General features: G+C 42.7%; 3 protein-coding genes across 3 annotated transcripts; 1 reads left to right on the top strand and 2 right to left on the bottom strand.

Annotated features, from left to right (window-relative positions):
- Positions 1-520: 520 nt before the first annotated feature.
- LOC146383439 (growth arrest and DNA damage-inducible protein GADD45 gamma-like) lies at positions 521-1928 on the bottom strand. The gene is made up of 3 exons (XM_084932573.1): positions 1718-1928; positions 1411-1618; positions 521-1294 (listed from the first exon to the last, which is right to left on the bottom strand). The coding sequence occupies exons 1-3, from the start codon at positions 1816-1818 to the stop codon at positions 1181-1183; spliced, it is 423 nt and encodes a 140-aa protein (XP_084788699.1). The 5' UTR covers positions 1819-1928; the 3' UTR covers positions 521-1180.
- A 3989-nt stretch (positions 1929-5917) lies between these two features.
- LOC146383438 (growth arrest and DNA damage-inducible protein GADD45 gamma-like) lies at positions 5918-7518 on the top strand. Its single transcript, XM_084934684.1, has 3 exons — positions 5918-6158; positions 6273-6480; positions 6598-7518. Exons 1-3 carry the CDS (start codon positions 6016-6018, stop codon positions 6709-6711), a joined length of 465 nt encoding a protein of 154 aa, XP_084790810.1. The 5' UTR covers positions 5918-6015; the 3' UTR covers positions 6712-7518.
- Positions 7519-8322: 804 nt separating this feature from the next.
- Positions 8323-14801, bottom strand: nim1kb (NIM1 serine/threonine protein kinase). Its single transcript, XM_084934682.1, has 4 exons — positions 13631-14801; positions 13046-13322; positions 10997-11265; positions 8323-9319 (listed from the first exon to the last, which is right to left on the bottom strand). The coding sequence occupies exons 2-4, from the start codon at positions 13308-13310 to the stop codon at positions 8561-8563; spliced, it is 1293 nt and encodes a 430-aa protein (XP_084790808.1). The 5' UTR covers positions 13311-13322; positions 13631-14801; the 3' UTR covers positions 8323-8560.
- Positions 14802-14846: the final 45 nt, after the last annotated feature.

Genomic DNA, 14846 nt, shown 5'->3' with positions numbered 1-14846 from the left:
GTAGAGGGAGTGAAAACAGCAGATTTAAATCTCTGGCCATGCCAGGTAACGTTAAAATCACCTCACCTCCTCTAGAGAAATAAATGGATTGGTCTTAGCTGTTTTTCATGTGACTATGAAACTTTTTAGAGGTCTACCATTATGCATCTATTTTTCCCACTTTATTGTTTTTTATCCATCTCGTAACCCCTCCTAATCCTTTACTGCCATAAAGAAATGAGTCTGATAACAATAATCTGAGCTGTGCAATTATATTGTTATATACTTGGTTTTCTTTACTTTATTCCCATTTCACTCAGGAGCTGCAGACCTTGCTGAGTGATTCCAGTAAAAGTAAAACTCCCTAAAAGGAGCTCAAAATGTTGCCACGGAAAACATCCAAGTGTTACTGTGTTTCTACTTCAGACAACTGAGACAAAAAATTAAAGAATAGTGAATAAGCAAAGTAGAATTTTCAAATGTTTTATTTGTAACTTTTCATGTGAAAAAAAATATGCAAGAATTCACAAATAGTTTCGTTTTTCATGAAGTTAAATTGAAAGTTTTTGTTTCACACTTCAAGATTTAAAGTCAGATCTTCTTTTTTTTTAAACCTTTTTTTTTAAATTCAATATTAAATATCCAAAGTGAAACCTTTAGATCATTTTTTTCAGAATCTTTTTTTTTTGTCATTGTTAAATTTCTAAAGTGAAACCTTTAGAGAATTAAGACAATTCTGGAAAGTGGGAAACATTTCCGCTGACTGCAACTGATGTCATGTTGCTCAGCGAAGAGAACATCCTTAAAAAGTCCCTTTCTAAGAAGGCCTCTCTCTCAGCACCGCTTCTTCTCCTGCTGCGCGTGCTTCAACGTGCGACATTTGCTCTGTGGAACCACAGGACGCAGAACTCGCTTCTCCTTCCTCTCCAAACCTCATCCGCACAAAGAATGAGGGTCGATGCTTCGCTCTTGTGGCATGCCCGACCTCATTCACATAAAGAATGAGAGTCATCTTGGCATGGACGGGACAAGAGGCGACGGTTCACGGGGGCCCCTCGGGCCGGCGCCGTGCTGCCTGGACGGGAATCCTCATCAGGAGTATCCAGGGATGAGCAGAAACAGGGTCATCCTGTCCATCAGGATGAATATTTCCAGATAAGAAGCTTTGCAGCATCTGAGCAAGTGAGGAGCAGGTCCCAGATCAGCGCGCAGGGAGGCTGATCTCAGGAACCCAGTCGTTCAGACGCCTGCTCTCCTCACAGAACAGGTGCAGCTTCTCCAGAGCGGGGTCCTCCCAAGACCCGTCAGCAGGGTTCTGTTCAAACAGGAAGAGGAAAGCAGATTTAGTCGCACGTTTCTTTTCAGAAAGCACACACAAAAAAAAAATCAGCCTTGAAATTCTTCACAGTGCTGCTACTGAGCTCTACATACCGTGATGAGGATGCAGTGTGCATCTTCAAACTGTTCCGCCTTGTCCCCAACAATCTCCACCAGACGCTGCATGTCGCTCACTCTGACGATGCTGATGTCGTTTTCGAAGCAGAAGGACTGGATGAGGGTGAAGTGGATCTGGAGGGCGTTGTCACACTCAAACTCCTCATCCATGGCCAGGACGCAGAAAGACACACTGTCCGGGTCTCTGTAGGCAAACAAAAATCATCCTGTTAAGCGCTGCTGTTCAGTGTTTATTAACCCTAATGTTAAGAGAAGATGCTAAGGTCACATGAAGTTTACTTACTCAGTCATAATTTTGGCACTCTCATAGACTCCAACAGTGAGTCGCTCCTCGCTCTGAGCACACAGCAGAGCTTCCTTCAGAGATTTTCCAGGAGACTGCATGGTTAGTTTGTATCTCACAGTTCAGCTGAAGCAGTGTCAGAAAGTCCAGAAAAGGCTGTTTGTGCTGCTTCCAGGAGATTGCCAACATTTATACTGCAGACCCGGCACGTGCTGACTCTCTCATTGGCTGATTGCAGCACAATGGTAACAAGAGGCCAGCAGCCCTCACCCCACCCTCAGGCACGCGTGCCCATAGAAAAGTCTTAGAAAGTTGGGGGCAGCTTCATTTGAAAGGATCAAATGTAGAAAGCCTGACCTTTAAGTGCTTATTTCAGCTTACAAGAATAATGAAACCACACAGCAAGACCCGACTGCTATTGTGAAAGTCCTCAAAGTTTTGCAAGATTAAGAAGCGACTGATAACGCCACTGAAATGCTTAAACGATGAAGCCAAAGGATTTTTAAATCTAAAGTATTTCTCAATGCAACTGCACGCTTTCCAAATCATAATATTGTGCTTTAGGGGGGCTTGTTTTAATGCACCCAGTCATTTGCATTCATTTGCATGGAGTTAAATTTACCGGTGTTTGTGGCATCTCACCAAACATCAACAAAGTGTTTGTCAGGTTCATTTCAGACTTTTCAAATCTATCTGTTTCAAACTTGCTCTTTCTTGTGCAATCAGCTAGTTTTAATAAGACTTGGAGTGATCGTCGATTACATCAAGAGTAACAGAGCATTAGTAGGATGTAATTTTGGTCAAAACTCCTGCATTCTTGCATTCTTGAGGTTCTCTATGTAACTGTTGCTGTTTTGTGCGAATTGATGTCTGCCTGGATCAGTGCAATAAAAAGCTCCAGTGAAAACAGTAAGAAGTCTACATCCTTTTTATCCAGTTATGTCATCCATATCATTTCATATTTGCCATTTAAAATGTATTACTCCATTCATCCACTGAGTTTGGGCTCTGAATAAAGCTTTCCTGCAAGGTTAGAATCCTAACACCAATATCTTCGGACTGTCTGCATTCATTCATGTCAAAGTTAACTTCAGATCAGATCTAAGCAAGCTTATAAAGATTATTTAAATAAGCTGAAATCACAGAGAAAGACTTGCTGTTTTAGTTTAACCTTTTGTGGAAATGAATGGGTGGCAGTGGCTGATTGGTTTGGTCTGCTGTTAAAAATCCATCTAAGGATGGATTTTTAAAATCTGAAGACAGAGCATTAGATGTTGAACTGGTTTGTTTTCAAATGATGACGTTATATTTTTCTGTATAAATAAAAGTTTGATTTAATAAGCTAGTCAGATAAAGTCTTGTGTACACAAATGCTTCAGTAAATCTATTCAAGACTTGTAAGATATTTTCATGCTTTCACCACTTTTTGAAGTTTCTTAAAAGCTAAATATTTTATTCCTAACTGAAAACGCAGCTGGTGTAAAAATGCAAAGATATAAAAATTTATGAAATATGCACAATGTATATTTGTAAATAGGCGAGAAATGTCCAAATTGTTACTAATGCTGTGGTCAGAACAGCTAAAACACTATTGGAACACCGTTGGACAGGGCCATTTAAGACGTCGTAGAAAATTTTCTGGAAGAATAAGCAGAAACGTTCTTAAACAGCATCAATGCAGGGTATTCACCAATGTTTGATGTCAAAATAATCAGATCTATCCACCCTTCCAACTGTACTGACTGTCAGGCAGACTTTTAGACGTCGCGACCAGCTTCACAGCATGAACTGTTTGTTGTAGATTAAGAAATGGCACGGGCCGCTGCTTTGCATGCGTAAAGACTGGCGCGTGGCATCTGGAGATGCCTGCGTGCTTTATCTCTCTACTCTGCATCACTCTCCATAGTAACCGGCAGATACCATCTGTCCCAGGGGGAAGGTAAAGTGAGGGTGAACAAAAGAAGTCACGCAGCACCTGCTGGGCGTGATAGACAAATGTTCTACTCCTGCAAAGATTATTTTTGTAAGTTGTGTTTAAAAAACGCAGAAATGTAGACAGACTGCGTGGATCTACGCTAAATATGATTGTTATGTAATGTGTGTCGCTCTCTAACTCAAAAACGTATTTTGTCAGTGCAAAGATATATACAAATATTTTGTTTTTATTCACAAAGCTTAAGTCATCTCTGCAAACACTAAAAACACATTTCTGCAAACCTCTGAATTATCTGCCACCTCTGGACATTTCCCTTTATAACGCAGAGGGTGGGCTCTGTTGAGTCGCCGCAGGTCACCAGTAAAGAGCTTTGAACACCAACACCTGTCGCGCACTGCCGGAGAGTCCTCCATCTGGCAGATGTGCTTCAACAACAATGGGTCGGTATCGATTTGCACGCGCCTGGCCCGTGGTGATACGAGCTTATCCTTCCTAAAAGTAGATGTGGTGTTATTTTGTATCAGCTAGATCCAAATCAAACTTTGGGCCAGATGACGCGCAGATGAGGACTGAAGTGAAAACAAATAAATGACCCTGTTTGGAGCAATAATGCAAAGATAAGCATTTTGTTGTTAAACGAAACACTTGGGGCATTCTCGTGTGATTACAGCTCAAACTGAGAGTGATTTTTATTTGCCTCTACTTGTTTGGGGAGATAGCCTTTTACATTTTGCAAGTTTAGACTGTGAAGTCTCATCTTGGGTATTCTAACTTAATCAAAACTCAGACAACACACTTGCGAATGTTGAGACATGTCGACAAAAGACAAAAAAAAAAAAAGCCCTGGGGTCGAAGATGACCTAGGTTTAGGAGAAAGAGAAGGGGGGCCTGGAGAAGGGGGGCTTGGAGGAGGGGGTCCCCTCATAGCGACAGTTCTCCATCTGCCACTGTGCCTTCCACAGAACAATAGTGCTGAATCAATCACCACCGACCTGTGTCTGCACCTCCAACCCCCTGCGCAATTTACGCAGCAATGGCAGCAGGTCTGACCTGATGCAAGATGTGTTTTGGATTATTATGCAGATGAAATGGCACCAAATAAGAGAAGAGAAGAGAAGAGAAGAGAAGAGAAGAGAAGAGAAGAGAAGAGAAGAGAAGAGAAGAGAAGAGAAGAGAAGAGAAGAGAAGAGAAGAGAAGAGAAGAGAAGAGAAGAGAAACGGCACTAGAAGTGAACCGAATGAGGCAGGATGGTGCGTAAAAGTTTCGGAGTGAAAATAAGTTGTGGATAATAATAAAACCAGACAGAGGTCAGGTTAGTTGAACTGGATACTAAAAATTACCAAATAATGACAATATGTTACATTGAAAGTGCCTAACGCGTGGAGCAGGTGAAATGGAGTCCTGCGTAAAAGTTTGTCGGGACCACTTAAATCCAAGTAAAATAACTTTTAAGGCTATTTCTGCGTAACTCGCATGGCTCCTGAACTCCCCAGAGTAAATAAATAAAACCCGAGGAAGGAAGGATTTGGGGGCCAGCTGATGGCCACGTGATTCGCGTGGGCCAGCACTGCAGATTGTGCAGCACGCACTGCGTTCTGGCACGCGCTGATGATTTGCATTTGTATAGAAGACCGTGACAATAGAGGAGCTTCTGTGCTTACAATGGGGCAGTTTTATGGCCAGCCTCTACTCCACAGATGGCATCATCCACCTGCCCTTTCTCTGCTGCTGAGAGGGGGGAGGGTAGCTTCACACTTTCGCCATTCTGCTACTTAGATTCTATCAGAAAAGTATAAAATGAAGGAAACGGCATTCGAAGTTTGTTTGGAGTTCAAAAAATGTTTTAGTAAAGTTCACAAAGAAGTTTGTGGGGCTAAAAGTGTCCATAAGTAACCTTTGCAAAGATTTCCGAGTAGCTATATGCGCATTTTACTTCAGTTTGTAGTTTATTATGAGTACATGTAAAAAGACAGGTGCACGATGTGTCACTGCAACTTAAATCATATGCTGTGTTTTGAGTGCGTTGCACCAAAGTGCTGCAGAGTAATCAAACGCTTTCTGTAATATAATTAAGCAATTTTTAGCTTGCAGGGCAAGCTGCTGTGTGCGTGCAGCCGGGGGCGTGAGTGGCTCGATGACCCCCATCAATCTGCCACGAGCCGGAGTGTGACAATAGCATTATCATACCAATACACCATTCAGCTTTAGCCAATCAGGGCACAGAGCTTTCACTGCGCCGCACGAGCTGCAGGGTATAAAAGAGGGTGACTGCGGCTGTGAAAGCACTCTGCTCTCTCTGCGGATTTACTCTTCAGACTTTCTCGAACTTTTCCACTGCGGAATATCCTCACAGCCTTCATCATGACTTTTGAGGAGGTCCTGATCCAGAAACCCACCGAGCGTGCTCAGTGCGCCGGCACTGCCCTCGAGGAGGTCCTGGTGACCGCAAAAGACAACGACTCCCTCACCGTTGGTGTCTACGAGTGCGCAAAAGTTATGAACCTGTAAGTATGAGACTGCTATAAAGATAAAGTTTACTACGTGTAAACTCATTTAAACGCTGATTTATTCAGTTGTGGGTAGAATCTCATGGATTTTGTTCTTTAATGTCCCCACAGAGACCCGGACAGTGTGTCTTTCTGCGTCCTGGCCATGGATGAGGAGTTTGAGTGTGACATCGCCCTCCAGATCCACTTCACCCTCATCCAGTCCTTCTGCTTCGACAACGACATCAGCATCGTCAGAGTGAGCGACATGCAGCGTCTGGTGGAGATTGTTGGGGACAAGGCGGAACAGTTTGAAGATGCACACTGCGTCCTCATCACGGTATGTAGAGCTCAGTAGCAGCACTGTGAAGAATTTCAAGGCTGATTTTTTTTTTTTTTCGTGCTTTCTGAAAAGAAACGTGCGACTAAATCTACTTTCCTCTTCCTGTTTGAACAGAATCCGGCTGACGGGTCTTGGGAGGACCCCGCTCTGGAGAAGCTGCACCTGTTCTGTGAGGAGAGCAGGCGTCTGAACGACTGGGTTCCTGAGATCAGCCTCCCCGAGCGCTGATCTGGTACCTGCTCCTCACTTGCTCAGATGCTGCAAAGCTTCTTATCTGGAAATATTCATCCTGATGGACAGGATGACCCTGTTTCTGCTCATCCCTGGATACTCCTGAGGAGGATTCCCGTCCAGGCAGCACGGCGCCGGCCCGAGGGGCCCCCGTGAACCGTCGCCTCTTGTCCCGTCCATGCCAAGATGACTCTCATTCTTTATGTGAATGAGGTCGGGCATGCCACAAGAGCGACGCATCGACCCTCATTCTTTGTGCGGATGAGGTTTGGAGAGGAAGGAGAAGCGAGTTCTGCGTCCTGTGGTTCCACAGAGCAAATGTCGCACGTTGAAGCACGCGCAGCAGGAGAAGAAGCGGTGCTGAGAGAGAGGCCTTCTTAGAAAGGGACTTTTTAAGGATGTTCTCTTCGCTGAGCAACATGACATCAGTTGCAGTCAGCAGAAATGTTTCCCACTTTCCAGAATTGTCTTAATTCTCTAAAGGTTTCACTTTAGAAATTTAACAATGACAAAAAATATTCTAAAACATATATAGAAAACAACAAAAATGTCTATATTCTAAAGGTTTCACTTTAGAAAATGGCTCAATTAACTTAACGTCATGAGAATTTGTTAGATTATCCTATAAATATTTTACTATGTAGCCTGTAGTGAAAACAAATATTTAAAGAAAATAAAATTTGACTTAATGTGTTTGATCTTTTTGAGGCAATGCTGGAACTAACTTGGTGTTAACTTATCAGCTGTTTCAAACATTATTGGAAGCTGTAAGTGGAAAATACTCAATAAAACTTGAAAGATGAATTTTGCGTTGTGTTTTCACTTGCAGTTGCAAAACTCTGTTTTTGTGCTTGTTCGGGGTGTTTAGAGGGAGGAGGGCTCAAACTAACACAAGCTTTAAACTCCCTTTGGGTGGAGAGACCGATACGGCCTAACATCTGAGGGAGGAGGGGGCAAACACATTCAGACCCTCCTCCTCCAGACTTCATCTGCATATGTATGGCGCAGAGCACAATAGCGGGGCTCCCGGCCTGTCAGCTCCAGCGGTCCGAACAGAGTGCCTATTGTTTAGCCCGCAGATGTCTTCCCTGGCCACGCCGCGCCATCTGCTGCTTCCTGCAGGTTGGGGTCGGGCAGGGCAGGGCTGGGAGGAGTCGGAGGGGTTAGTCAGTACAGTGCTGCAGGGGGGCTGAGTGAGGTCTGGCTGGTTTGGGCCGGTTTTGGGGAGAAGAGAGGGTGGGGGTCCTGACTATCATATGGTATCCTGCCAGCTGCTGTCGGGACTATTATTTACTGGCAGGCACTTGGTGAAACTTTGGTAAACACAGCACAAAGACAGGAGATCAGCTGTGTTTGGGTGCAGCAGCAGAACCACCTGCTCTGCCTTTAAAATGAATCTGCATCAGGCACCGCTCCTTACTTTAGTTACACTTTCATGAACAGGGTATAAGCGTTGTCTCTCATTTAATGTACGGAGCAGTGCAATAGAGTCCCATTCTCTCTCTCACAGCTTTTATATTGTCTGTTGGGCTTTAGAAAAAAAATATTTTATGTGTTTAAATATTGCTAAAAAGTAATAATTAATGAATGAAAACACACATTCCTTCATTGATTACTACATTTGTTTAATTTCATTAGGCACTTCCATGTTTATTTAACATTTAGGGTATTCCAAACAGTGCAGAAGGTGACTGGGGCATTGCTGCAGGTTGACACCTGAGTTGCATTAGGAGGAGTGAAACAAATTTATCAAAAGCTAAAAACTGTAAAAGCTACAAGTCATTTAAAAATGTTCCTGTTTGTTGCAAGTTGGTATAAAATTAGTCTGTGCAAAAGCAGTGCTTTATTATGAAAGCACACACAACTTGGAGGTGTGCCTGAGGCCCCTGTAGGCCCGGAGCCCCTCCCTCTTGGGGTCTCTCACCATCCCTCGGACTACTGGGGGAGAGTCGCAGCCCTTCTTCTTCTGGGCCTGGTGAAGCAGGATGCGGTAGACCCCGGTGACAGGACTCCGGCTGTCTTTCAGCGGATTGTTTTGCAGGTGCTCTGCGGTAAAGCCAAGCTTCTCCAGCGAGCTTCTGACCTCCTCCACTTCCTCTTCCAGGCTGGTGTTCTCCGAGACCATCAGGCTATGCAGGGTGGTCATTGAGTCGGAAGGGAGAAACGACCAGGGGAACTCCACAGGTAAGAGCCAATCACAACCCAGCATCTGGTCAATAGCATATCGTTCGCTGGGGACCAGCTTCAAGATGCCTTTTATGAGCCTCTGACAGGGGCCTGGCACCCAGGGGGGGATGGTGTAATTGCCTTCAATGACGCAGCGCCGCAGCTTGCCCATGGTTTCGGCACGGAACGGCATGGTGCCGGTCACCATGAAGAAAAGCAGGACTCCCATTGCCCAAACATCTACCGGAGGCCCCAGGTAGGACTCATCCCTGAAGAGCTCTGGGGCTGCGTAGGGCGGTGAGCCACAGAAGGTGTCCAGGGCATTGTTGCAGTTTGACATCTGCGTGCTGAATCCAAAGTCAGCCACCTTCACGCAGCCGTCGATGGTGAACAGGACATTCTCTGCTTTCAGGTCGCGGTGGATGATGTTGATGCTGTGCTGCAGAGCAAAACATAAAGAGAAGGTTGGAATTTCAAACTGTAAAGTAAATGTGAGGTTAGACTTTCACTATTAAAGTCACATCTGTTAAAAGGCTTTTGGGAATTTAGATGTACAGCTGGATGGCTGTAATGAATTATAATTTTAATGGTGACCAGTAAAGTGACCGCACAACTTTAACATTGTTTTGGAACACAAAAAAGTGCTCTGAGCAGACCTGCACCTAAGCTGCCCAGGTTACAGCTAAACCCACAATCACCCTGAAAAAATCTAAAGTGAAAATTAAAATATTCACTCCAATGGTTTAGATAACTGGGTCACCACAAAGGCTTGTTTATAATCATGTGTTTGCATGTTTTTGATGTATGTCTCCATTCTCCATTCCAAGATTTCATCTAACGGAGCCTTTTTTCATTCTTCTAATGTAACCTGACTATAAGAGTTGAGTGTGAGTCAATAAAATAATATCTTATACAATAAGATAAGGAAAGAACCCTTTTATGAATAAATATGAGATATATATTGGATCTTCATCAGGTCTTCATCAGGATTTTCCTGTAGAGAAAAAATTTTGGGACTTGCCAAAGAGGTTTTATTCTTTCCCTAAAAGAAAATCACCAAGACTGAAATAAAAATATTAAGCAGGATTTTATTTACTGAAGCATAAAGTGCATCGAGTATTTCATGGCCAAAAATAACAGTACATTTCCTCATGTAAGGTGTGCTACCTTACTTGATGCCACTGTCATGATCCTGGATATTTGACCCAGTGCTTCTGGCTTTAGACTCTTTGTTGTAGTTCTTTCAGTTTTTTGCGTTCTTTACAGTTATCCCCCAGATGGTTTCCAGTTTCCTGGCAATGTCAGATGTTCCTTTGTTTGGTTACTTCCTGTTTTATTTTGCTAGTCTCTTGTCTCCTGTGTGTTTAGTTTTGATTCCTCTTTATGTCATTAGTTTGATTCTGTCCACCTCTCTTTATTTTTCCAGCCATGTTCATTATCTATAATTGCCCACCTCGTGTGTGTGTATTTAAGCCCTGACTTCATCAGGTCTTTGTTGTGTCATTCTGGTTTTTCCCTGGTGAATGTCCTGACTTTTACCCTTTGTTAGTGTGCTGATGTATGTAAAAACATCTTACAACACATACATGTCATGAGGGGTTATGTTTTTATTAAAATACCTAATATAATAAATGCATAATGATAAACTAAAATGAACCATGAAGCTGATGAAAATTAACCAAAACAAGCAAACCCACACTAGAAATTTACCAAATAAAAGAAAAGATAAAATTTCAAATATTTTTTTAAAATGGGTAAAATTATAACAGCTCTGTGTCAGACATGGTGGGATCAACTGTTAGCTGATCTTTGACCTGCCAGCTTCTCAGTAAAAATCCAGTTTGTGTTCCTGTGTGAACAGGGCAGGTTATAATCTGGCTTATTCACAGCGAGCCAGCGTCTGTCATGTGTCCTGCCTCCTGCACGCTCTACCCAGGCAGCTCCCTCACCTTCAAACCAAACAGAGGACTGACAGCAGCCATGACACATCTGAAGCAGATGACATCTTGTGTGTGTCTCACATGTGAGAAGGTGTGACTTCACTGAGCACATAACTAAACTGCATGATGGGAAACACAAGCAGCATCTTGCTCTGAAAGCTTTCAACATCACTGACCATATGTTTGATGGCAGAGAGGATCTGGGCGAAGGTGATCTTGCTGGCATTGTCTGACACTTTTCCCTCGCTGCATATCCTGCTGTGGAGGTCTCCTCCTCCTGCGTACTCCAGCACCAGGTGGAGGCGTCTCGGCGTTTCCACGACCTCGTACAAACGGATCACATTTGGGTGGTGCAGGGCCTCCATGCTGCTGATCTCCCTGGAGAGAAGACGCTGGGCTTCAGCATCCAGCCTCGTCCTATCCAGGATCTTCAGAGCCACTTTGTCTGTGAAAGATTGGACAGAATGATCGTGTCATGGTAACATAACTCCAGAGAAGGTGTCCATGACATCAGAGGCTGAAAGTCGAACAGAAACTGAAAGCTTACACAGAAACCGGAGTACTTTTGCATTACATGGAGATACATGGAGAGAGTAGTTCAATGAATCTAAAAAAAATGTCTTTAACTAAAGAAGTGACTACGAGCAGAATTCTTTTATTAAATTTATAACATATAAAAAGATGGTGTTAATTATTAAGTAATGATCAAAAAGTTAATAAAGGGTTAGCTTGCTGAAGGTAAACCTGAAATCCCAATGTTTGAAATGGTTTAGCTTAAAGCAGGATAAGATGAAAAAGGACTGGCATCACCAGAACAGCATGTTTATATTATATAATATATAATCAACTGCAGTTGATTGGTCCTCTTGATTAATTTATCCAGATGAACCACCAGATATCAGCTGCTTTTCAGACTTGACTCCTTGGAATAGAAAAAGTTTAACCAGGTGCATAGTGGAAGGCAACCTGTCTTTGAACATTTGCAGACCAACACAGATGCCAATCAGTCTCAGACAGATTGGCAACTGTTTGCAAATAACTGCCATCTAATTTATAAAAAAATTGCTAACATGTTTCAACCAATATGAGTCGGTCTTAGGCAATAAGTGCAACTCAGCTGCGACATGTCTCTTGTCTCTGCAATAGCAGACTTTTCTCAACTGTTTGTCAGCTGGTTGTATTCTGGTTATATTCCTATGTAAAAGCAGGTCTTTCCAAGCACTTATGCCATTTAGCAGTTTAAATATCTGAATTTCTGTTTCAAATCTACGAGATTCTGGCTAGAATCAAAATAATTCATGTGAATTTCTGTGGATGAAGACGGCAACAGATTTGCAATCTTCACAGTTAAATGTTGTATTATCACAAACAAAATGACATGTAATTGTCAGTTTTACCCCCATTCAATTCCCAATCGACAGGGGACTGATTGTTTTATTCCCATTGCCCTTCCTTCTTATTGCTTCCCATTGCAAGTTGCTTTGAAGATGGCAACTAACTGCGAGTGGTCACAGACCTGGCCATTTGAAAGGCAACAATTTTGCAGTAACCAGTTTTCTCTAGCAGTTCTTGTGGTTCTAGTGGTTCAACTAGCATTAGCAGTTTTAAGTCATTGGATTTGTGCTTAAATGTTGAAGGTATTTATAATGATACAATCTGTTTGTGCTTTGCAAATGTGAAAATCTCCTCAGTTTAACTTTGCTGTATGTTGAATGTGTTTGTGGTGGACTGTTTTGCAACACATTCAAAGAGAAGCTATCTCAAGCTATGTGAATAATTGGATCTTTTCAGGTCAGATTTCTGCCACCTGTCCTGAAACGACTCAACACATCAGGTTTGGAATCAGGTTGCTGCTGTTCTGCTGCTGTGCATTGTTCTAAGTATTTCAGTAATTTCTCCTTTTAACTGAGCAACTAATCAGCATCTGGTGCATTGGAAGCTTTATAGATGAGTTTTAAATTTGGAAACTGTGTTGCATAAAATTGCTCATTATTGCGTGAGCTGTGTTTGGTTCTCAGTTTCAGGCCCGTCAAACATCAGACGTGTGTAGTCTTTAAAAAAGGTTTTCAAGTGTTGTCAACAAAGGGCTGCAACCAGTTTAAACCTTGCATATCCACACTCTATTCAGGCTCTGCTTTGAGAGAGTTGAATCTGAGACAGAAGCAAAGGAAGCAAAGGTAAAATATAAGTGAAGATTATCTTGAAGATTCAGAATATCCATCTACCTCTCGTCAGAGCGTGGAAAGCCAGTTTGACCCTGGAGAAGGTCCCGTAGCCGATCTCCCCGCGGACCATATAGAATCCAATTCTGCGCCCTATGATCAGCTCCTTGATGGTCTGCTCATCCTTGCACATATCTCTGGTGAGCTTTTCCAGGGGAGTGAGGTTGTCTGTCTCCTCATCCTCAGGCCCAGCATCAGAGCTGTCCGTCAGGCTGTAGAGGCTGTGGTGGAGCCTGGCGCTCGCCACCTGGTACTGGCCTCCAGGCATTTCTGCAGCAGGCTGAAGATAATGGTGAAGTCATTAACAGTCCATCTTATGTGAGTTACAGTACAGAGGAGCATATAGAAGCAAACTAGAGGGACAAAGGTGTTGTTTTTTTACTTGATTCCTGATATTCTCTATAAATTTCCCCAAAAGAACCACTATTAAGTTTTGACACTTATTTCACTGAAACCAAATCGCTCAAGTAAAACATTAATTAAATCTGCAAAGTATACATGTTTTATACTGTTTTAGAAGCCTAGTAGTGAAATGGTTGCAATAAAACAGTAACACACACAAATAACTACAATGAGAAATTTTCTTACCAAGTTCCTGCATCAAACCATGGCTGCAGAGCCCCTTGCAAATGATATTAAAAAAGGGGGTTATTTTTTCCGTACAGAACCCTAAAAAATGTCTTCAGAGCAGCGTTGTCATGGCCTCGCTCTCTTCTCAGTCCTCTAAATCAGATGACTACACACTCATGGCAAATCACATGCAAGGCAGCGTGGTAGGGGGAGCGTCACAACGATTAGTAAAGTGTTCAGTCAATGTGGGCATCTCTGGCCACACCCCTCACCTTTGCTTATCTTCAGCCTCTTTTCATGTCCAAGAAACGAAAGCTTAAGATGATGTCATGACTTCTAATCCTGCTTTAATCTGAGTCTGCCCCAGTCCTTTCATACAGCTAACATCAATTCAAACATCAAAAAAGGGGCCTTAAAACAGATATGCACAAATAAGTTGTTTTTAGAGTTTATATGATCAGAATGCGGATTTCATGTCTAACATAATACACCTGTGCAACTGACATCCATGTGCTATCTAGGTAAAGTTGATCTCTTGGCTTTTGTGAAGATGAAATGTTATGCAACGGCATTAGCAAATGTTCCCATAGAGATTAGCTCTCTGTCCCCTTTAGATGCTGGCAGAACAGCACAGATAACGAGATTAGAAAGGTCAACGCCTCAGCAGGCACGGGCATCTTCATTCAGGTGTGTCGTCCCTGTGTAGAGTAGTGGAAGGACATTAATCAGCAGACAGCAGTCAAACACCATGCAAATGTACAAAATCAATTATTATACACACTGCTCAAAAAAACCCAAACAAAAAAAAACCACTTTGCCAAAAAAAAAAAAAAATCATGCTGGATATTTATACTGATATGTACTGGGTAACATGTTAGGAATAAAAGGATAAATAATCAGCCTGCAGAGGGCTGAATTCAAAAACACCCTGGAAGTCAAAGTGAAAATGATGCAGCAGGCGAGTGGATATATGAACGTGTGAAGTTTTATTTTTACTGTGCAAAAGATGGAAACGTGACAGTAAGGGCTAAGGCTAACAAAAAAGCTAGTAGCAAATAATCTCCATCCAACCAGCCAAAGCTTGATTTCCAGCAGTTAATCGAAGCAGTGCTGAGCAGACAGGCTTGTAGCACTGTAGCCTACCAGTAACTGTTTCCACGTGTAAACCGCTGTGAAGTGCTCTTACAGCTCATTTTCCCCAACTTTGTTGTTGGCTTTGTGTTACTACTTAATG

Source organism: Perissodus microlepis, chromosome 7, assembly GCF_051167445.1.
Source record: "Perissodus microlepis isolate ML-2025 ecotype Zambia chromosome 7, ASM5116744v1, whole genome shotgun sequence".
Lineage (NCBI taxonomy): Eukaryota > Metazoa > Chordata > Actinopteri > Cichliformes > Cichlidae > Perissodus > Perissodus microlepis.
This window is presented reverse-complemented; position numbering and strand designations above follow the sequence as displayed.